Below are 23,330 nucleotides of genomic sequence, written 5' to 3'. Positions count from 1 at the left end.
CGTCGCCAGGCAACTTGGGCCGGCCGCCCGCCTCAGCGCCCACCCTCCCAGTGGAGGATGCTTCCAGCCAGGCCGGCGCTGCCAAGGTGCACACCTCCTCCTTTTTCGCCTCTGAGAAAGCGAACCAGCCATTCGCACGGGCACACTGGATTCCTCTATCTCCTGTGCCACCACTGAACCTCACGGATCTCTCACAAAGGACCCGAGGAAAGAAAGCGTCCGCAGGGGAGAATCGCTAAGTACAAAGGATCTTTTAGTTCCCGGGTAGAGAGAGTGTGAAGGTCTCTGGCTGACAGCGGATTGGCTGCCCCAGTTTTCTCAGAGGTGAACTCCTGTGTTGAGAAAAGCCCCCCAGTGCTCTGTGTGCTTGCCTCCCTCTGCTTCTCTCCCTGTCTCTCTCTCCTTCTCCCTCACTCTGTCTCTCTATCCTTCTCTCCACCTCGCCCTATCTCTTCCTCTCTCGCTCTCTCTTTCTCCTTCCCTCTCTCCCTCTCTTTTTCTCTCTTTCCCTCTCTTTTGGGTCTATCCTTCTCTGCCTGTCTCCCTCTTTCTTTCCCTCTCCCTCTCTCTTTCCCCTCCACCACACTAAAGAGCTGTCTCCTTGGACCACAAACAGCCCAAAGGTACACTGCTTTGGGCATTGTGTGACACAGTGTCTTGGAGAAAGGGCACATCCACAAGGTTTGTGAAGAAATCTGCCATCGAAGGGGAGGCGGCAACGATAAGGGGAACTCCCTTCCCCTCTGCTTTAGCAGGTGCTACCAAACACACACAGAGCCACCATCCTGGTGCTCACTCAGGGAAGCTTCCCTTCTCTGGGGACCACAGCTGTGGGTCCCTTTGGCAGAAAGCAGCATTCCTCTTCATGTGCTAAGGCGGCTTGTTGTCAGGCAGGGTCTCACTGATTTCCTGAAACCACAAGGCTGCCCATCTGTCTCTCTGCCTATGCCTTTCTTAGTCGTGCCTACAGGTCAGGTATTCTTTGCAGCCTACGTATTAGGAAAGCTCCCCTCTCCAGGGAATGTGATGTTCAGATGATATGGAGGGAGAGCATGTAGAATCGGGGTGACGTGTCAATGTCCCCGGATTCAGAACTACTTCAGGTTCACTGGGACCAGAGGACAGAACCCGTCCCAGCACCGGGACGAGGCGCATGAACAGGCCAACACAGAGATGGATAGGGACATGAGGATGTGACATTTAGACATGCAAAAATGGAAGATAGCTGACAGAGCGTGTTCTGGTCAGAGGCAGAGAAAGAGAAAGCGCAGACTCGAAAGCACACCAAAGGACAGGAAGGCAGGCGGGTCTGAAGCAGAATCACCCAGAATAAGGGGAGAAGAAGACCAAGGCCCTGGCCGACTGTCACAGACAACTGTCTTCAGACCACTAGTGGAGCGGGGCTGCAGGCTCACGAATCCATGAGGAGACTGTCTGGGAAAAGGAGTAGCAAGTCCGCCGGCCCTCGTGCAGCCACATCGAGGGAAGATCAGATTCGGGACATTGACTCCATGGGCCCTTTCCTCGGAACACACAGCCACTCACTGGGCCCCGTGTGAAATGGCTCAAGAGGGCTGACAGGGCTTCCCCTCTGCCTAAGCTCTGTCCTCCAGGCACATTCTTATCGGCCGCAGTCTCTGGGTTGCACCCCAAGGCCCAGCAACGGCCTCGAGTCCCTAGACGGCAGCGTAAGTCTTCCTCACCTATCTGATCTGGGCGTGATGCCATCCCCGACTTCGGTAGAGAGCAGGCCGGAGGGACCGGAACCCAGCCTTGCCCCCTGTGTGCTGGCAGCCCTTGACGAGTGGTCTGAAGACAGTGCCAAAACTCTCCTCTGCTCCTTGATCCCAGGCAGGTCCTTGCTAAAGCCCTGAGGAGGGGGAAAGGGTTCTAAAGGTGATTCGAGGACTTGGCCTGTTCAGAGGTCCTCCGTGGGCTCTGACCCACAGGGCCACTGGAACCTGCTTTCCTTTGGGCGCCACAACAAATCCTAGGCACTGGCCTGTGGGCGCCTCGAGGCTTCTGTCTAGCCTGTGGATGAAGGAGCTGGGCAGAAAGGCTTCCTTTCTGACTGTGAGGGCAGCAGGCAGAGCAGGGCAAGCTTTCCACTCTAGGGCCACGGCTCTCTCGCAGCCAGATGGGTTGGAGGGTGGCAGATCCAGACACCTGGCAAACGGCAGGTGCCATCTAGTGTTGTTCAGAGGGGAGGACGAGGCTTCCGGAGCCTGACCTTCCTCAGACCTCCCACAACCTTGAAATATGAGCGGGGACAATGAGTCAAGCAGGTCCCCAAGTAAGTGTGTGGAGGAGTCCAAACAGGCAAAGAATTGTCAGTGTGGTACTTGAGGGACGGACGAGCTCACACCGGAACCGAATGACAGGTAATGGGGAGAGGGTTGCGGGGCACGCCTGGAACTCTCCAAGGCCCAGCTGTGGCAGAGTCAGTCCCGCAGCTCATGCACAGATAAGAGGTGTTTCAAGGAAGCAGCTCTCTGCTCATGAAGGACCACACTGGGTGCTTGCCACCCGCACCTACTTCAACCCCGCTAGACGGTATCCCTGCCCCAGCTCACTCCCACCCCGCCCAGCTCACCCTACCCCTACCTACACGTCACCCAAACCCAACATCCACCGCACTTCTGCCACCGCGTCCCACCACTCCAGCCTACACTCACCTCTCCGCAACTTAACCCACCTCACCTCACCACGGCCTGATCTCAGCCCCACGTTACCCTACAACCACAGAACCCTACCACTTCTCCACCCTACCCAAACCCAATCGCCTGACCGACCACGACCTCTGCTCCCCCTGCCCCATGTCAACCCACCCCACCTAACCCCCAACCCTCTGTACACGTACCTGACCTCAACACCATCACTCCCCTTACTCACCCCACCTCAACCTAAGTCCAACCTACACACAGCCCACCTCACCCACACCTCACCTCACCGGACAGGGCACCTACAACCACCCCACCCTACCACTAGCCCTCCCGACCGAAACCTGAACCTCAATGTCCCCAGGCCGCATGTTCCCCTGCCCCCTGACCCACACTCCACCTCACCCCAACCGCACCCTACAGCCGGCCCACATCAACCATACCCCTCACCACACCTAGCCCATCTCATCCCCACCTCTCACTACACCCAGCCCACCTCAGCCCCACCCCACGTGCCCCAAACACCACCCCCACCCCTCAGGCACTCTAGTAACCAGAGCGGTGTCTGCTCCAGGTCTTTGCCTTTCTTCTGGCCTGATGCACAGCACGCTGAGAGGGCCCTACCAGGGCCACTGTTCCTGGACAGTTGAAATCGTGATCCGAAAGCCATTCTGCCATCAGGACAGATCATCGCTGGAGTGTCTCCTGAGGTCAAATGTTCTCCTCTTGGCCATTATGGACGCTAGATATTTGGGTCCCTTGGCTGATGCGTGGGCGCTCTTTGCAGCCGACCTGTCCTCTAGGCTGAAAACACTACTTCCTAGCCCTAGGATCTTCAGGAAACATAGCCACAGGGTGGGGAGCTTGGCACATGCATTTCAGCCTCGGCCTCTGTCGCCCCTACCTTTGGGCCTCTGCGTTGCCCATCCCAGTTCGGGAACCCCAGCCAAAGGAAGGAACTCACACGAGGCCTCTCCCTCCTGAGGGAAATGGCTGCTCTCTGGTGGTCGCCCTCTTCCTCTCATCACCAGAGCCTGAGTCACCAAAATCTCTCGCCTGCCACTGGCCTCACCGTCTCTCCCGGTCCCACAGTCCCTGCCTACACACAGACAGGCGGCTGCATGGCGCATACAGCCCCAGACACACACCCCAGACACACACCCACACATGGGCACACACCTCCCAGCTGCACGTCCCTTCCCCTCACTGGGAACCCTGCCCCTGAGGGCGAGGTTGGTAGTGCCTGTAATTCTTGAGCATTCACAATCTGTCTCCTGGGACACGTGCTGTGACGGGATCCCGACCTTACGAGGTCCCCCGTCTGGGTCAGGTCAACTTTTGGCAGACGTCCAAGAGGAAGGGTACCAGCTAGAGCTCTCCCAGCCTGAGGAAGCCTGAACCCAGGTTTCCCGGGGCCTTTTACGTCCTGCTCACGGGGACCCTTCCTTCTCTCCCTCGCCTGCCCGAAGAACAGGTCTCCAGTACAGCGGTCTGACCTTTATGCCCTTAGCAAGGATGGTGGCCTCTCGGGGATCCCAAGCCCTGTGCCATCCAACGCCTCCACTTCCATGAGCCTGCCTCTCTCCCACAGACAGGGAATTCCACGGGCAGTGGATTCAAAAGCCCCACCTGAGCTGACTTACTCATTCTTACTCCATGTTCCCCAGAAAGCACACACAAACACACCAGACCTTGGCAGCTTGTTTTATGTCTCTCTCAAGCCTCACTCCAGATATGTCGTGTGGACTCTCTGGATCCATCGCCCATGGCGCTTTCCTCATTTGTCTCCCGTGCACGGGAACCAAGTAAGCTGTCCTCCACCCATCTCTGACATCTGTACACAACTGCTAACTCCTCTCTGCTTTGGCCAAACGTTGGCGCTCCGTGGTCTTCATATCCAGATCTGGAGTGCCCCCCATGGCAAACACACACACACAGATACACACACACACACACATGCACAGGAACAAGAAAGGCACAGGTCAAATTGCATATGTCACACACTGTGAAAGATTGTGACACTATTCAGAGTGCATGGCCCTTCTGTGATCCCTTCACATTTCCTCCCCTGGGACTTCAGCAATGTCCTCCAGACAGCCAGGATTGTCTGTATGGCTGTGGGAGCGTAAGGGGTGGATGTGACTATCCAAGAAGACCCAGATTATCCGCACAGAAGAGGGATGGGATGTGGGAGGGCAACTCCTCAAGATTCGCAGCTCTTTGCACAGGGGCTGGGGGGGATGAGCGAGGGGGTCAGAACCTGAAGGAGCCTTGGGAGGCCTGAGGGAGGGGTCAACAGCGAGACAAAGAGAATTCAGAGACATCCGGTTGCTTTTTTCTGAGTGACCTGGGACCTCCACGCTGCGGGCTCAGGTGGTTAGAGTGCCCCCGAGCTCTGTGTGTGGGCACTATGGTCCTCCCGCTTCCCCTGTCACCCTCTCAACCACTCCCTGGACGACCTGGGGACTCCCCCAGTCTTCTCTGAGCCTCCGTGTCCCTGCCTGTGGAGCAGAATGTCCCAGGCACCCCACAACACACACTCCAGCCCCCAGCCCCGGGGCTCCTCACCGACAAGCCCTCCTCTCCATTGGGTCTGCTGCTGCCGTCCTCCCTGGGGTAGTACTGCAGGGGATTGGGCCACAGGTCCTCGCTGATGAGCTGGGAGGGCAAACAGGGCAGGTGAGGACAGGGTCCCGACCCCAATCCCAAGCCGCTGGTGACTCTGTCATGGCCACTTGGCAAGCCGTCCTGAGGGGCCCACCTCAGCAATCCTGTTAGACCCTGGGCACTTGTGGTGAGACAACCAGGTGAAGAAGTTAAGGCTGGTGGTGTCATGTCTGGGGCTCCCCGTTCATAGCGCCAGAACCACTGGACCGGAGTGGAATGAGACTCCCTATATCCTGGAGGAAGAGAGGAGGGAGGGAAGGATCTGGTTGACCTAGATTCCACCGCACGCCCGCCACCATGCTGGGAGCCACTTGTTAGGAGCCATGCTGAGCTGATAGTCCTTAACGATCAGTTTGTCCCAGAAGTAGCGCTTGTCCCGGAACAAAAACCTCAACTTGCAGAGGTCGTCGGGATAGCGGACTCCTCCACCTGCCACAGCCAGGAGGAGGAGAAGGCAGGTGAAATCAATTGTAAGTAGCCTTAGCTTGCCTGGTTGCAGGGATGAACCACGTCCCCGACCCCTGTCTCGCTCCAAGTGTGTCCCCCCCTGGGCCCCCCACCTCCAGCCGCAGTCTCCGCAGCCTGACCTCCAAATCGATCATGTAGCTAAGGATGTCTTCATCTTGCTCACTGATCATGACAGACAGCTGGGGGTGGTTCGAATCTGCTTTCGGTCAAGGAGCCTTCAGGTGCTACGGCAAAGGAGCCAGGAGCACAGAGCCCATCTGGGGTGAGCGGAACAGACTGCCCGGGCAACCTGCCAGGACTCCGGGCACTGCCGGCCCCAACCTCCTCAGCCCCTGCCCTTTCATCATTCGTCCCCGGGCTGTGGCCTCTCTCGGGTTCCTGCACAGCCGAGGCTGTCCGCACCAACATGGGGAGGGAGGGGAGGGCCTGTTTCCTGACCCTTCCTGATCTCCACCTGTCCTGTGTGTTCTGACTGCAGGCAAGTCACTCCTCATCATGTCTGCCCTGTGCTCTGTCCCTGTCTCATGGCTTCTCTGAGAGGGTGTGTGTGATCTTGTGAAGCCATGTCTTTCTTGAGCTCCCAGTGTTCAGAATGGGCTGCATGGCTACATCTGGAACTCTGCTGGACTCCCACGGTACACTGGGAGTTTGGCCCAGACTGTGTGCCCCTGTGAGTGTGTCTGTGTGTGTGGAGGGCCCGTGGACGCAGAGTTTGTAGCCTTGCCTGCCCGTTTCTCTCAGGACCTGGTGTCTTGCCGTACAGAGCATCAATGTCGGGGTAAACCCCTGTGTGGGCGCCAGGACCTTGTGTTCTTGCACTGAGGTAGCTGAAACAACTACACAGGCTCTGATTGACTGGGTGGATATGTGGACAACCGTGTTTTCTGGGATGTTCTCCAGAACGTGTGTCCTTCCCACCTCTGCCCCTGTGAAGGCTACTTTGTGCTCCTGTCATCTGTGAGTGCTGACATTTGCCTCTGGTCCCCAGGATGTGTGCACGGGCAACCTGCAGGCCAAAACCATTTGCACCTAGTTTCTGCTCAGAAGCCTATGGGTTTGGCCTCAGCCCCTCACTTTTCACCTATGCTGTGTCTTGGGAGCCCCTTGGCCCCCCTCCCTCATCCTCCCTCCCGCCCCACCCCGCGGCCCCCCACCCGCCCGCCCGCCTCCTCCTCTCAGCCAGACCCTCAGCAGCCGACCCCTGGGGGCAGCAGGAAGGATCCGCCTTTGGCCCAGAAGCCAGGGATGCTCTGGATGATGGCCCTTCTCCGATCTAGATGGTGCTTCCGCCTCTGACGGATCTTGCGCTTCAGCCGACAGTAGGCCCTGCTGGCTCGTGCATTCTCAGAGCTCAGCTCCAACTGAAGGACCTCCAGTGTCTCCAGGGGGGACCGCGTCGTCGTGAGACCCGCCTCGGGCTCTTCCTGCTCCTGCTGCTCAGGCTTCTCCTCCGGCTCCTCCGCTTGCACCGCGTGGTCTTCCTCCGTCTCCTTGTCCTCCTCCGCCACCACCTCCACCACCTGCATTATGTCCTCCACCAGCAGCCCCGCGTCCTCGCCCAACCCATTCTCCTCTCTCTCGTCAGGGGCCGCAGCTTCGGGCCGAGGCTCCACGCTGAAGACCGTCGCCTCCTCAGCTGACCCACCAGCTCCGGCCGGCACAACCCACACGCCGCCCAGGCCAGCCGGAGGCCCGCCGGCCCCCGCCACCACAAGGACCCCTCCCACCACGGAGGCCGCCCAGGATTCCCGGGGAGGCTCGCCTTCCCCACACCACACCTCACTGGCCATGCGGCCCGGCCCTCAGCTGCGGCAGCTGCCAAAGAGCCGGAGGTCGAAGCTCCGGGTCCCCAACCAGGCACGCCAGGCACAGCAGCGGCCCGCGCTCCAGCACCCGCGCTGGGCGCCTGGGCTCTTCCTGCCGCCTCTGAGAGCGCGCGGGCAGGGGGCGCGCGGGCAGGGCTGTGTGGAGCCAGGACTGGCGGAGCTCCTGGCGGGAAGGAGCTCGAGCCACGCCCAGGCGGCCCGGCCCGTCCGACCCAATCAGTGAGCGGGCAGTGGGCGTCGCCCTGCACTGCCCCGCCCCTCGTCGCCAGGCAACTTGGGCCGGCCGCCCGCCTCAGCGCCCACCCTCCCAGTGGAGGATGCTTCCAGCCAGGCCGGCGCTGCCAAGGTGCACACCTCCTCCTTTTTCGCCTCTGAGAAAGCGAACCAGCCATTCGCACGGGCACACTGGATTCCTCTATCTCCTGTGCCACCACTGAACCTCACGGATCTCTCACAAAGGACCCGAGGAAAGAAAGCGTCCGCAGGGGAGAATCGCTAAGTACAAAGGATCTTTTAGTTCCCGGGTAGAGAGAGTGTGAAGGTCTCTGGCTGACAGCGGATTGGCTGCCCCAGTTTTCTCAGAGGTGAACTCCTGTGTTGAGAAAAGCCCCCCAGTGCTCTGTGTGCTTGCCTCCCTCTGCTTCTCTCCCTGTCTCTCTCTCCTTCTCCCTCACTCTGTCTCTCTATCCTTCTCTCCACCTCGCCCTATCTCTTCCTCTCTCGCTCTCTCTTTCTCCTTCCCTCTCTCCCTCTCTTTTTCTCTCTTTCCCACTCATTTGGGTCTATCCTTCTCTGCCTGTCTCCCTCTTTCTTTCCCTCTCCCTCTCTCTTTCCCCTCCACCACACTAAAGAGCTGTCTCCTTGGACCACAAACAGCCCAAAGGTACACTGCTTTGGGCATTGTGTGACACAGTGTCTTGGAGAAAGGGCACATCCACAAGGTTTGTGAAGAAATCTGCCATCGAAGGGGAGGCGGCAACGATAAGGGGAACTCCCTTCCCCTCTGCTTTAGCAGGTGCTACCAAACACACACAGAGCCACCATCCTGGTGCTCACTCAGGGAAGCTTCCCTTCTCTGGGGACCACAGCTGTGGGTCCCTTTGGCGGAAAGCAGCATTCCTCTTCATGTGCTAAGGCGGCTTGTTGTCAGGCAGGGTCTCACTGATTTCCTGAAACCACAAGGCTGCCCATCTGTCTCTCTGCCTATGCCTTTCTTAGTCGTGCCTACAGGTCAGGTATTCTTTGCAGCCTACGTATTAGGAAAGCTCCCCTCTCCAGGGAATGTGATGTTCAGATGATATGGAGGGAGAGCATGTAGAATCGGGGTGACGTGTCAATGTCCCCGGATTCAGAACTACTTCAGGTTCACTGGGACCAGAGGACAGAACCCGTCCCAGCACCCGGGACGAGACGCAGACAGGCCAACACAGAGATGGATAGGGACATGAGGATGTGACATTTAGACATGCAAAAATGGAAGATAGCTGACAGAGCGTGTTCTGGTCAGAGGCAGAGAAAGAAAGCGCAGACTCAGCACACCAAAGGACAGGAAGGCAGGCGGGTCTGAAGCAGAATCACCCAGAATAAGGGGAGAAGAAGACCAAGGCCCTGGCCGACTGTCTGAACAACTGTCTTCAGACCACTAGTGGAGCGGGGCTGCAGGCTCACGAATCCATGAGGAGACTGTCTGGGAAAAGGAGTAGCAAGTCCGCCCGGCCCTCGTGCAGCCACATCGAGGAAGATCAGATTCGGGACATTGACTCCATGGGCCCTTTCCTCGGAACACACAGCCACTCACTGGGCCCCGTGTGAAATGGCTCAAGAGGGCTGACAGGGCTTCCCCTCTGCCTAAGCTCTGTCCTCCAGGCACATTCTTATCGGCCGCAGTCTCTGGGTTGCACCCCAAGGCCCAGCACCGGCCTCGAGTCCCTAGACGGCAGCGTAAGTCTTCCTCACCTATCTGATCTGGGCGTGATGCCATCCCCGACTTCGGTAGAGAGCAGGCCGGAGGGACCGGAACCCAGCCTTGCCCCCTGTGTGCTGGCAGCCCTTGACGAGGGGTCTGAAGACAGGGCCCAGGCTCTGCTCTGCTCCTTGAGCCCAGGCAGGTCCTTGCTAAAGCCCTGAGGAGGAAAGGGTTCTAAAGGTGATTCGAGGACTTGGCCTGTTCAGAGGTCCTCCGTGGGCGGGCCCCAGTTTGCCCTCCGGCTCTGACCCACAGGGCCACTGGAACCTGCTTTCCTTTGGGCGCCACAACAAATCCTAGGCACTGGCCTGTGGGCGCCTCGAGGCTTCTGTCTAGCCTGTGGATGAAGGAGCTGGGCAGAAAGGCTTCCTTTCTGACTGTGAGGGCAGCAGGCAGAGCAGGGCAAGCTTTCCACTCTAGGGCCACGGCTCTCTCGCAGCCAGATGGGTTGGAGGGTGGCAGATCCAGACACCTGGCAAGCGGCAGGTGCCATCTAGTGTTGTTCAGAGGGAGGACGAGGCTTCCGGGCCTGACCTTCCTCAGACCTCCCACAACCTTGAAATATGGCGGGGACAATGAGTCAAGCAGGTCCCCAAGTAAGTGTGTGGAGGAGTCCAAACAGGCAAAGAATTGTCAGTGTGGTACTTGAGGGACGGACGAGCTCACACCGGAACCGAATGACAGGTAATGGGGAGAGGGTTGCGGGGCACGCCTGGAACTCTCCAAGGCCCAGCTGTGGCAGAGTCAGTCCCGCAGCTCATGCAAAGATAAGAGGTGTTTCAAGGAAGCAGCTCTCTGCTCATGAAGGACCACACTGGGTGCTTGCCACCCGCACCTACTTCAACCCCGCTAGACGGTATCCCTGCCCCAGCTCACTCCCACCCCGCCCAGCTCACCCCTACCCCTACCTACACGTCACCCAAACCCAACATCCACCGCACTTCTGCCACCGCCGTCCCACCACTCCAGCCTACACTCACCTCACCGCAACTTAACCCACCTCACCTCACCACGGCCTGATCTCAGCCCCACGTTCCCCTACAACCACAGAACCCTACCACTTCTCCACCCTACCCAAACCCAATCCCCCGACCCACCACCACCCCTGCTCCCCCTGCCCCATGTCAACCCACCCCACCTAACCCCCAACCCTCTGTACACGTACCTGACCTCAACACCATCACTCCCCTTACTCACCCCACCTCAACCTAAGTCCAACCTACACTACACACAGCCCACCTCACCCACACCTCACCTCACCGGACAGGGCACCTACAACCACCCCACCCTACCACTAGCCCTCCCGACCGAAACCTGAACCTCAATGTCCCCAGGCCGCACGTTCCCCTGCCCCCTGCCCCACACTCCACCTCACCCCAACCGCACCCTACAGCCGGCCCACATCAACCATACCCCTCACCACACCTAGCCCATCTCATCCCCACCTCTCACTACACCCAGCCCACCTCACCCCCCCCCCCCCCGCCCCCCACCCCACCCCTCAGGCACTCTAGTAACCAGGCGGTGTCTGCTCCAGGTCTTTGCCTTTCTTCTGGCCTGATGCACAGCACGCTGAGAGGGCCCTACCAGGGCCACTGTTCCTGGACAGTTGAAATCGTGATCCGAAAGCCATTCTGCCATCAGGACAGATCATCGCTGGAGTGTCTCCTGAGGTCAAATGTTCTCCTCTTGGCCATTATGGACGCTAGATATTTGGGTCCCTTGGCTGATGCGGGGGCGGTCTTTGCTGCCGACCTGTCCTCTAGGCTGAAAACACTACTTCCTAGCCCTAGGATCTTCAGGGAAACATAGCCACAGGGTGGGGAGCTTGGCACATGCATTTCAGCCTCGGCCTCTGTCGCCCTACCTTTGGGCCTCTGCGTTGCCCATCCCAGTTCGGGAACCCCAGCCAAAGGAAGGAACTCACACGAGGCCTCTCCCTCCTGAGGGAAATGGCTGCTCTCTGGTGGTCGCCCTCTTCCTCTCATCACCAGAGCCTGAGTCACCAAAATCTCTCGCCTGCCACTGGCCTCACCGTCTCTCCCGGTCCCACAGTCCCTGCCTACACACAGACAGGCGGCACACGCATGGCGCATACAGCCCCAGACACACACCCCAGACACACACCCACACATGGGCACACACCTCCCAGCTGCACGTCCCTTCCCCTCACTGGGAACCCTGCCCCTGAGGGCGAGGTTGGTAGTGCCTGTAATTCTTGAGCATTCACAATCTGTCTCCTGGGACACGTGCTGTGGCGGGATCCCGACCTTACGAGGTCCCCCGTCTGGGTCAGGTCAACTTTTGGCAGACGTCCAAGAGGAAGGGTACCAGCTAGAGCTCTCCCAGCCTGAGGAAGCCTGAACCCAGGTTTCCCGGGGCCTTTTACGTCCTGCTCACGGGGACCCTTCCTTCTCTCCCTCGCCTGCCCGAAGAACAGGTCTCCAGTACAGCGGTCTGACCTTTATGCCCTTAGCAAGGATGGTGGCCTCTCGGGGATCCCAAGCCCTGTGCCATCCAACGCCTCCACTTCCATGAGCCTGCCTCTCTCCCACAGACAGGGAATTCCACGGGCAGTGGATTCAAAAGCCCCACCTGAGCTGACTTACTCATTCTTACTCCATGTTCCCCAGAAAGCACACACAAACACACCAGACCTTGGCAGCTTGTTTTATGTCTCTCTCAAGCCTCACTCCAGATATGTCGTGTGGACTCTCTGGATCCATCGCCGATGACGCTTTCCTCATTTGTCTCCCGTGCACGGGAACCAAGTAAGCTGTCCTCCACCCATCTCTGACATCTGTACACAACTGCTAACTCCTCTCTGCTTTGGCCAAACGTTGACGCTCCGTGGTCTTCATATCCAGATCTGGAGTGCCCCCCATGGCAAACACACACACACAGATACACACACACACACACACATGCACAGGAACAAGAAAGGCACAGGTCAAATTGCATATGTCACACACTGTGAAAGATTGTGACACTATTCAGAGTGCATGGCCCTTCTGTGATCCCTTCACATTTCCTCCCCTGGGACTTCAGCAATGTCCTCCAGACAGCCAGGATTGTCTGTATGGCTGTGGGAGCGTAAGGGGTGGATGTGACTATCCAAGAAGACCCAGATTATCCGCACAGAAGAGGGATGGGATGTGGGAGGGCAACTCCTCAAGATTCGCAGCTCTTTGCACAGGGGCTGGGGGGGATGAGCGAGGGGGTCAGAACCTGAAGGAGCCTTGGGAGGCCTGAGGGAGGGGTCAACAGCGAGACAAAGAGAATTCAGAGACATCCGGTTGCTTTTTTCTGAGTGACCTGGGACCTCCACGCTGCGGGCTCAGGTGGTTAGAGTGCCCCCGAGCTCTGTGTGTGGGCACTATGGTCCTCCCGCTTCCCCTGTCACCCTCTCAACCACTCCCTGGACGACCTGGGGACTCCCCCAGTCTTCTCTGAGCCTCCGTGTCCCCGCCTGTGGAACGAATGTCCCAGGGACCCCACAGCACACACTCCAGCCCCCAGCCCCGGGGCTCCTCACCGACAAGCCCTGCTCTCCGTTGCCTCTGCTGCTGCCGTCCTCCCTGGGGTAGTACTGCAGGGGATTGGGCCACAGGTCCTCGCTGATGAGCTGGGAGGGCAAACAGGGCAGGTGAGGACAGGGCCCCGACCCCAATCCCAAGCCGCTGGTGACTCTGTCATGGCCACTTGGCAAGCCGTCCTGAGGGGCCCACCTCAGCAATCCTGTTAGACCCTGGGCACTTGTGGTGAGACAACCAGGTGAAGAAGTTAAGGCTGGTGGTGTCATGTCTGGGGGCTCCCCGTTCATAAGCGCAGAACCACTGGACCGGAGTGGAATGAGACTCCCTATATCCTGGAGGAAGAGAGGAGGGAGGGAAGGATCTGGTTGACCTAGATTCCACCGCACGCCCCGCCACCATCCTGGGAGCCACTTCTTACCAGCCATGCTCAGCTGATACTCCTTAACGATCACTTTGTTCCAGAAGTAGGGGTTGTCCCGGAAGAAAAACCTCAACTTGCAGAGGTCGTCGGGATAGCCGGACTCCTCCACCTGCCACAGCCAGGAGGAGGAGAAGACAGGTGAAATCAATTGTAAGTAGCCTTAGCTTGCCTGGTTGCAGGGATGAACCACGTCCCGACCCTGTCTCGCTCGAAGTGTCTCCCCCCCTGGGCGCCCCACCTCCAGCCGCAGTCTGCGCAGCCTGACCTCCAAATCGATCATGTAGCTAAGGATGTCTTCATCTTGCTCACTGATCATGACAGACAGCTGGGGTGGTTCGAATCTGCTTTCGGTCAAGGAGCCTTCAGGTGCTACGGCAAAGGAGCCAGGAGCACAGAGCCCATCTGGGGTGAGCGGAACAGACTGCCCCGGGCAACCTGCCAGGACTCCGGGCACTGCCGGCCCCAACCTCCTCAGCCCCTGCCCTTTCATCATTCGTGCCCGGGCTGTGGCCTCTCTCGGGTTCCTGCACAGCCGAGGCTGTCCGCACCAACATGGGGAGGGAGGGGAGGGCCTGTTTCCTGACCCTTCCTGATCTCCACCTGTCCTGTGTGTTCTGACTGCAGGCAAGTCACTCCTCATCATGTCTGCCCTGTGCTCTGTCCCTGTCTCATGGCTTCTCTGAGAGGGTGTGTGTGATCTTGTGAAGCCATGTCTTTCTTGAGCTCCCAGTGTTCAGAATGGGCTGCATGGCTACATCTGGAACTCTGCTGGACTCCCACGGTACACTGGGAGTTTGGCCCAGACTGTGTGCCCCTGTGAGTGTGTCTGTGTGTGTGGAGGGCCCGTGGACGCAGAGTTTGTAGCCTTGCCTGCCCGTTTCTCTCAGGACCTGGTGTCTTGCCATACAGAGCATCAATGTCAGGGGTAAACCCCTGTGTGGGCGCAGGACCTTGTGTTTCCCTGAGGTAGTTGGCACGACTACACAGGCTCTGATTGAGTGGGTAGCTAAGTGGACTCCCTGTCTCCTGGGATGTTCCCGGAACATGTGTCCTTCCCACATCTGCCCCTGTGAAGGCTACTTTGTGCTCCTGTCATCTGTGAGTGCTGACGTTTGCCTCTGGTCCCCAGGAAGTGTCTTGCGAGCAACCTGCAGGCCAAAACCATTTGCACCTAGTTTCTGCTCAGAAGCCTATGGGTTTGGCCTCAGCCCCTCACTTTTCACCTATGCTGTGTCTTGGGAGCCCCTTGACCCCCCTCCCTCATCCTCCCTCCCGCCCCACCCCGCGGCCCCCACCCGCCCGCCCGCCCGCCTCCTCCTCTCAGCCAGACCCTCAGCAGCCGACCCCTGGGAGCAGCAGGAAGGATCTGACTTTGGCCCAGAAGCCAGGGATGCTCTGGATGATGGCCCTTCTCCGATCTAGATGGTGCTTCCGCCTCTGCCGGACCTTGCGCTCCAGCCGACAGTAGGCCCTGCTGGCTCGTGCATTCTCAGAGCTCAGCTCCAACTGAAGGACCTCCAGTGTCTCCAGGGGGGACCGCGTCGTCGTGAGACCCGCCTCGGGCTCTTCCTGCTCCTGCTGCTCAGGCTTCTCCTCCGGCTCCTCCGCTTGCACCGCGTGGTCTTCCTCCGTCTCCTTGTCCTCCTCCGCCCCCACCTCCACCACCTGCATTATGTCCTCCACCAGCAGCCCGCGTCCTCGCCCAACCCATTCTCCTCTCTCGTCAGGGGCCGCAGCCGGGCCGAGGCTCCACGCTGAAGACCGTCGCCTCCTCAGCTGACCCACCAGCTCCGCCCGGCACAACCCACACGCCGCCCAGGCCAGCCGGAGGCCCGCCGGCCCGCCACCACAAGGACCCCTCCACCACGGAGGCCGCCCAGGATTCCCGGGAGGCTCGCCTTGCCCACACCACACCTCACTGGCCATGCGGCCCGGCCCTCAGCTGCGGCAGCTGCCAATGAGCCGGAGGGCGAAGCTCCGGGTCCGCAGCCAGGCACGCCGGGCACAGGAGCGGCCCGCGCTCCAGCACCGCGCTGGGCGCCTGGGCTCTTCCTGCCGCCTCTGAGGCGCGCGGGCAGGGGGCGCGCGGGCAGGGCTGTGTGGAGCCTGGACTGGCGGAGCTCCTGGCGGGAAGGAGCTCGAGCCACGCCCAGGCGGCCCGGCCCGTCCGACCCAATCAGTGGGCGGGCAGTGGGCGTCGCCCTGCACTGCCCCGCCCCTCGTCGCCAGGCAACTTGGGCCGGCCGCCCGCCTCAGCGCCCACCCTCCCAGTGGAGGATGCTTCCAGCCAGGCCGGCGCTGCCAAGGTGCACACCTCCTCCTTTTTCGCCTCTGAGAAAGCGAACCAGCCATTCGCACGGGCACACTGGATTCCTCTATCTCCTGTGCCACCACTGAACCTCACGGATCTCTCACAAAGGACCCGAGGAAAGAAAGCGTCCGCAGGGGAGAATCGCTAAGTACAAAGGATCTTTTAGTTCCCGGGTAGAGAGAGTGTGAAGGTCTCTGGCTGACAGCGGATTGGCTGCCCCAGTTTTCTCAGAGGTGAACTCCTGTGTTGAGAAAAGCCCCCCAGTGCTCTGTGTGCTTGCCTCCCTCTGCTTCTCTCCCTGTCTCTCTCTCCTTCTCCCTCACTCTGTCTCTCTATCCTTCTCTCCACCTCGCCCTATCTCTTCCTCTCTCGCTCTCTCTTTCTCCTTCCCTCTCTCCCTCTCTTATCTCTCTTTCCCTCTCTTTTGGGTCTATCCTTCTCTGCCTGTCTCCCTCTTTCTTTCCCTCTCCCTCTCTCTTTCCCCTCCACCACACTAAAGAGCTGTCTCCTTGGACCACAAACAGCCCAAAGGTACACTGCTTTGGGCATTGTGTGACACAGTGTCTTGGAGAAAGGGCACATCCACAAGGTTTGTGAAGAAATCTGCCATCGAAGGGGAGGCGGCAACGATAAGGGGAACTCCCTTCCCCTCTGCTTTAGCAGGTGCTACCAAACACACACAGAGCCACCATCCTGGTGCTCACTCAGGGAAGCTTCCCTTCTCTGGGGACCACAGCTGTGGGTCCCTTTGGCAGAAAGCAGCATTCCTCTTCATGTGCTAAGGCGGCTTGTTGTCAGGCAGGGTCTCACTGATTTCCTGAAACCACAAGGCTGCCCATCTGTCTCTCTGCCTATGCCTTTCTTAGTCGTGCCTACAGGTCAGGTATTCTTTGCAGCCTACGTATTAGGAAAGCTCCCCTCTCCAGGGAATGTGATGTTCAGATGATATGGAGGGAGAGCATGTAGAATCGGGGTGACGTGTCAATGTCCCCGGATTCAGAACTACTTCAGGTTCACTGGGACCAGAGGACAGAACCCGTCCCAGCACCCGGGACGAGGCATGAACAGGCCAACACAGAGATGGATAGGGACATGAGGATGTGACATTTAGACATGCAAAAATGGAAGATAGCTGACAGAGCGTGTTCTGGTCAGAGGCAGAGAAAGAGAAGCGCAGACTCGAAACGCACACCAAAGGACAGGAAGGCAGGCGGGTCTGAAGCAGAATCACCCAGAATAAGGGGAGAAGAAGACCAAGGCCCTGGCCGACTGTCACAGACAACTGTCTTCAGACCACTAGTGGAGCGGGGGCTGCAGGCTCACGAATCCATGAGGAGACTGTCTGGGAAAAGGAGTAGCAAGTCCGCCGGCCCTCGTGCAGCCACATCGAGGGAAGATCAGATTCGGGACATTGACTCCATGGGCCCTTTCCTCGGAACACACAGCCACTCACTGGGCCCCGTGTGAAATGGCTCAAGAGGGCTGACAGGGCTTCCCCTCTGCCTAAGCTCTGTCCTCCAGGCACATTCTTATCGGCCGCAGTCTCTGGGTTGCACCCCAAGGCCCAGCACCGCCCTCGCGTCCCTAGCCGGCAGCGTCAGCCTTCCTCACCTATCTGATCTGGGCGTGATGCCATCCCCGACTTCGGTAGAGAGCAGGCCGGAGGGACCGGAACCCAGCCTTGCCCCCTGTGTGCTGGCAGCCCTTGACGAGTGGTCTGAAGACAGTGCCAAAACTCTCCTCTGCTCCTTGATCCCAGGCAGGTCCTTGCTAAAGCCCTGAGGAGGGGGAAAGGGTTCTAAAGGTGATTCGAGGACTTGGCCTGTTCAGAGGTCCTCCGTGGGCTCTGACCCACAGGGCCACTGGAACCTGCTTTCCTTTGGGCGCCACAACAAATCCTAGGCACTGGCCTGTGGGCGCCTCGAGGCTTCTGTCTAGCCTGTGGATGAAGGAGCTGGGCAGAAAGGCTTCCTTTCTGACTGTGAGGGCAGCAGGCAGAGCAGGGCAAGCTTTCCACTCTAGGGCCACGGCTCTCTGCAGCCAGATGGGTTGGAGGGTGGCAGATAGAGACACCTGGCAAACCCCAGGTGCCATCTGGTGTTGTTCAGAGGGGAGGACGAGGCTTCCGGAGCCTGACCTTCCTCAGACCTCCCACAACCTTGAAATATGGCGGGGACAATGAGTCAAGCAGGTCCCCAAGTAAGTGTGTGGAGGAGTCCAAACAGGCAAAGAATTGTCAGTGTGGTACTTGAGGGACGGACGAGCTCACACCGGAACCGAATGACAGGTAGCAGGGGAGAGGGTTGCGGGCACGCCTGGAACTCCAAGGCCCAGCTGTGGCAGAGTCAGTCCCGCAGCTCATGCACAGATAAGAGGTGTTTCAAGGAAGCAGCTCTCTGCTCATGAAGGACCACACTGGGTGCTTGCCACCCACACCTACTTCAACCCCGCTAGACGGTATCCCTGCCCCAGCTCACTCCCACCCCGCCCAGCTCACCCTACCCCTACCTACACGTCACCCAAACCCAACATCCACCGCACTTCTGCCACCGCACGTCCCACCACTCCAGCCTACACTCACCTCTCCGCAACTTAACCCACCTCACCTCACCACGGCCTGATCTCAGCCCCACGTTACCCTACAACCACAGAACCCTACCACTTCTCCACCCTACCCAAACCCAATCGCCTGACCGACCACGACCTCTGCTCCCCCTGCCCCATGTCAACCCACCCCACCTCACCCCCAACCCTCTGTACACGTACCTGACCTCAACACCATCACTCTCCGTACTCACCCCACCTCAACCTAAGTCCAACCTACACACAGCCCACCTCACCCACACCTCACCTCACCGGACAGGGCACCTACAACCACCCCACCCTCCCACTAGCCCTCCCGACCGAAACCTGAACCTCAATGTCCCCAGGCCGCACGTTCCCCTGCCCCCTGCCCCACACTCCACCTCACCCCAACCGCACCCTACAGCCGGCCCACATCAACCATACCCCTCACCACACCTAGCCCATCTCATCCCCACCTCTCACTACACCCAGCCCACCTCAGCCCCACCCCACGTGCCCCAAACACCACCCCCACCCCTCCGTCACTCTAGTAACCAGAGCGGTGTCTGCTCCAGGCCTTTGCCTTTCTTCTGGCCTGATGCACAGCACGCTGAGAGGGCCCTACCAGGGCCACTGTTCCTGGACAGTTGAAATCGTGATCCGAAAGCCATTCTGCCATCAGGACAGATCATCGCTGGAGTGTCTCCTGAGGTCAAATGTTCTCCTCTTGGCCATTATGGACGCTAGATATTTGGGTCCCTTGGCTGATGCGTGGACGCTCTTTGCAGCCGACCTGTCCTCTAGGCTGAAAACACTACTTCCTAGCCCTAGGATCTTCAGGAAACATAGCCACAGGGTGGGGAGCTTGGCACATGCATTTCAGCCTCGGCCTCTGTCGCCCTACCTTTGGGCCTCTCGTTGCCCATCCCAGTTAGGGAACCCCAGCCAAAGGAAGGAACTCACACGAGGCCTCTCCCTCCTGAGGGAAATGGCTGCTCTCTGGTGGTCGCCCTCTTCCTCTCATCACCAGAGCCTGAGTCACCAAAATCTCTCGCCTGCCACTGGCCTCACCGTCTCTCCCGGTCCCACAGTCCCTGCCTACACACAGACAGGCGGCACACGCCCAGGCGCATACAGCCCCAGACACACACCCCAGACACACACCCACACATGGGCACACACCTCCCAGCTGCACGTCCCTTCCCCTCACTGGGAACCCTGCCCCTGAGGGCGAGGTTGGTAGTGCCTGTAATTCTTGAGCATTCACAATCTGTCTCCTGGGACACGTGCTGTGACGGGATCCCGACCTTACGAGGTCCCCCGTCTGGGTCAGGTCAACTTTTGGCAGACGTCCAAGAGGAAGGGTACCAGCTAGAGCTCTCCCAGCCTGAGGAAGCCTGAACCCAGGTTTCCCGGGGCCTTTTACGTCCTGCTCACGGGGACCCTTCCTTCTCTCCCTCGCCTGCCCGAAGAACAGGTCTCCAGTACAGCGGTCTGACCTTTATGCCCTTAGCAAGGATGGTGGCCTCTCGGGGATCCCAAGCCCTGTGCCATCCAACGCCTCCACTTCCATGAGCCTGCCTCTCTCCCACAGACAGGGAATTCCACGGGCAGTGGATTCAAAAGCCCCACCTGAGCTGACTTACTCATTCTTACTCCATGTTCCCCAGAAAGCACACACAAACACACCAGACCTTGGCAGCTTGTTTTATGTCTCTCTCAAGCCTCACTCCAGATATGTCGTGTGGACTCTCTGGATCCATCGCCGATGACGCTTTCCTCATTTGTCTCCCGTGCAGGAACCAAGTAAGCTGTCCTCCACCCATCTCTGACATCTGTACACAACTGCTAACTCCTCTCTGCTTTGGCCAAACGTTGACGCTCCGTGGTCTTCATATCCAGATCTGGAGTGCCCCCCATGGCAAACACACACACACAGATACACACACACACACACATGCACAGGAACAAGAAAGGCACAGGTCAAATTGCATAGGTCACACACTGTGAAAGATTGTGACACTATTCAGAGTGCATGGCCCTTCTGTGATCCCTTCACATTTCCTCCCCTGGGACTTCAGCAATGTCCTCCAGACAGCCAGGATTGTCTGTATGGCTGTGGGAGCGTAAGGGGTGGATGTGACTATCCAAGAAGACCCAGATTATCCGCACAGAAGAGGGATGGGATGTGGGAGGGCAACTCCTCAAGATTCGCAGCTCTTTGCACAGGGGCTGGGGGGGATGAGCGAGGGGGTCAGAACCTGAAGGAGCCTTGGGAGGCCTGAGGGAGGGGTCAACAGCGAGACAAAGAGAATTCAGAGACATCCGGTTGCTTTTTTCTGAGTGACCTGGGACCTCCACGCTGCGGGCTCAGGTGGTTAGAGTGCCCCCGAGCTCTGTGTGTGGGCACTATGGTCCTCCCGCTTCCCCTGTCACCCTCTCAACCACTCCCTGGACGACCTGGGGACTCCCCCGGTCTTCTCTGAGCCTCCGTGTCCCTGCCTGTGGAACGAATGTCCCAGGGACCCCACAACACACACTCCAGCCCCCAGCCCCGGGGCTCCTCACCGACAAGCCCTCCTCTCCATTGGGTCTGCTGCTGCCGTCCTCCCTGGGGTAGTACTGCAGGGGATTGGGCCACAGTTCCTCGCTGATGAGCTGGGAGGGCAAACAGGGCAGGTGAGGACAGGGCCCCGACCCCAATCCCAAGCCGCTGGTGACTCTGTCATGGCCACTTGGCAAGCCGTCCTGAGGGGCCCACCTCAGCAATCCTGTTAGACCCTGGGCACTTGTGGTGAGACAACCAGGTGAAGAAGTTAAGGCTGGTGGTGTCATGTCTGGGGGCTCCCCGTTCATAAGCGCAGAACCACTGGACCGGAGTGGAATGAGACTCCCTATATCCTGGAGGAAGAGAGGAGGGAGGGAAGGATCTGGTTGACCTAGATTCCACCGCACGCCCCGCCACCATCCTGGGAGCCACTTCTTACCAGCCATGCTCAGCTGATACTCCTTAACGATCACTTTGTTCCAGAAGTAGGGGTTGTCCCGGAAGAAAAACCTCAACTTGCAGAGGTCGTCGGGATAGCCGGACTCCTCCACCTGCCACAGCCAGGAGGAGGAGAAGACGGGTGAAATCAATTGTAAGTAGCCTTAGCTTGCCTGGTTGCAGGGATGAACCACGTCCCCGACCCCTGTCTCGCTCCAAGTGTGTCCCCCCCTGGGCCCCCCACCTCCAGCCGCAGTCTCCGCAGCCTGACCTCCAAATCGATCATGTAGCTAAGGATGTCTTCATCTTGGTCACTGATCATGACAGACAGCTGGGGGTGGTTCCGAATCTGCTTTCGGTCAAGGAGCCTTCAGGTGCTACGGCAAAAGGAGCCAGGAGCACAGAGCCCATCTGGGGTGAACGGAACAGACTGCCCCGGGCAACCTGCCAGGACTCCGGGCACTGCCGGCCCCAACCTCCTCAGCCCCTGCCCTTTCATCAATCGTGCCCAGGGCTGTGGCCTCTCTCGGGTTCCTGCACAGCCGAGGCTGTCCGCACCAACATGGGGAGGGAGGGGAGGGCCTGTTTCCTGACCCTTCCTGATCTCCACCTGTCCTGTGTGTTCTGACTGCAGGCAAGTCACTCCTCATCATGTCTGCCCTGTGCTCTGTCCCTGTCTCATGGCTTCTCTGAGAGGGTGTGTGTGATCTTGTGAAGCCATGTCTTTCTTGAGCTCCCAGTGTTCAGAATGGGCTGCATGGCTACATCTGGAACTCTGCTGGACTCCCACGGTACACTGGGAGTTTGGCCCAGACTGTGTGCCCCTGTGAGTGTGTCTGTGTGTGTGGAGGGCCCGTGGACGCAGAGTTTGTAGCCTTGCCTGCCCGTTTCTCTCAGGACCTGGTGTCTTGCCATACGGAGCATCAATGTCCGGGGTAAACCCCTGTGTGGACGCAGGACCTTGTGTTTTTTCCCCTGAGGTAGTTGGCACGACTACACAGGCTCTGATTGAGTGGGTAGCTAAGTGGACTCCCCTGTCTCCTGGGATGTTCCCCGGAACATGTGTCCTTCCCACATCTGCCCCTGTGAAGGCTACTTTGTGCTCCTGTCATCTGTGAGTGCTGACGTTTGCCTCTGGTCCCCAGGAAGTGTGCGCGAGCAACCTGCAGGCCAAAACCATTTGCACCTAGTTTCTGCTCAGAAGCCTATGGGTTTGGCCTCAGCCCCTCACTTTTCACCTCTGCTGTGTCTTGGGAGCCCCTTGGCCCCCCTCCCTCATCCTCCCCCATCCTCCCCCCGCCTTGTCCTCTCAGCCAGACCCTCAGCAGCCGACCCCTGGGAGCAGCAGGAAGGATACGGCTTAGGCCCAGAAGCCAGGGATGCTCTGGATGATGGCCCTTCTCCGATCTAGATGGTGCTTCCGCCTCTGACGGATCTTGCGCTTCAGCCGACAGTAGGCCCTGCTGGCTCGTGCATTCTCAGAGCTCAGCTCCAACTGAAGGACCTCCAGTGTCTCCAGGGGGGACCGCGTCGTCGTGAGACCCGCCTCGGGCTCTTCCTGCTCCTGCTGCTCAGGCTTCTCCTCCGGCTCCTCCGCTTGCACCGCGTGGTCTTCCTCCGTCTCCTTGTCCTCCTCCGCCACCACCTCCACCACCTGCATTATGTCCTCCACCAGCAGCCCCGCGTCCTCGCCCAACCCATTCTCCTCTCTCTCGTCAGGGGCCGCAGCTTCGGGCCGAGGCTCCACGCTGAAGACCGTCGCCTCCTCAGCTGACCCACCAGCTCCGGCCGGCACAACCCACACGCCGCCCAGGCCAGCCGGAGGCCCGCCGGCCCCCGCCACCACAAGGACCCCTCCCACCACGGAGGCCGCCCAGGATTCCCGGGGAGGCTCGCCTTCCCCACACCACACCTCACTGGCCAT

General features: G+C 59.2%; 2 protein-coding genes and 2 pseudogenes across 2 annotated transcripts; all 4 read right to left on the bottom strand.

Moving 5' to 3' along the window:
- Nucleotides 1-4,714: 4,714 nt before the first annotated feature.
- On the bottom strand, nucleotides 4,715-7,585 carry LOC147911678 (testis-specific Y-encoded protein 1-like; annotated as a pseudogene).
- A 5,024-nt stretch (nucleotides 7,586-12,609) lies between these two features.
- LOC147911677 (testis-specific Y-encoded protein 1-like) lies at nucleotides 12,610-14,034 on the bottom strand. Its single transcript, XM_087427840.1, has 5 exons — nucleotides 13,810-14,034; nucleotides 13,542-13,653; nucleotides 13,316-13,455; nucleotides 13,123-13,212; nucleotides 12,610-12,786 (listed from the first exon to the last, which is right to left on the bottom strand). Exons 1-5 carry the CDS (start codon nucleotides 14,032-14,034, stop codon nucleotides 12,610-12,612), a joined length of 744 nt encoding a protein of 247 aa, XP_087283966.1.
- An 842-nt stretch (nucleotides 14,035-14,876) lies between these two features.
- On the bottom strand, nucleotides 14,877-15,470 carry LOC147911676 (testis-specific Y-encoded protein 1-like). The gene has a single exon (XM_087427839.1). It carries the CDS (start codon nucleotides 15,468-15,470, stop codon nucleotides 14,877-14,879), a length of 594 nt encoding a protein of 197 aa, XP_087283965.1.
- A 12-nt stretch (nucleotides 15,471-15,482) lies between these two features.
- On the bottom strand, nucleotides 15,483-23,330 carry LOC147911675 (testis-specific Y-encoded protein 8-like; annotated as a pseudogene).

The sequence above is a fragment of the Ceratotherium simum genome, chromosome Y (assembly GCF_057802395.1).
Source record: "Ceratotherium simum simum isolate JZ-2026a chromosome Y, ASM5780239v1, whole genome shotgun sequence".
NCBI classification, from domain to species: domain Eukaryota; kingdom Metazoa; phylum Chordata; class Mammalia; order Perissodactyla; family Rhinocerotidae; genus Ceratotherium; species Ceratotherium simum.
The sequence above is the reverse complement of the archived record's forward strand: the minus strand, read 5'-3'. Positions and strand labels throughout refer to the sequence as shown.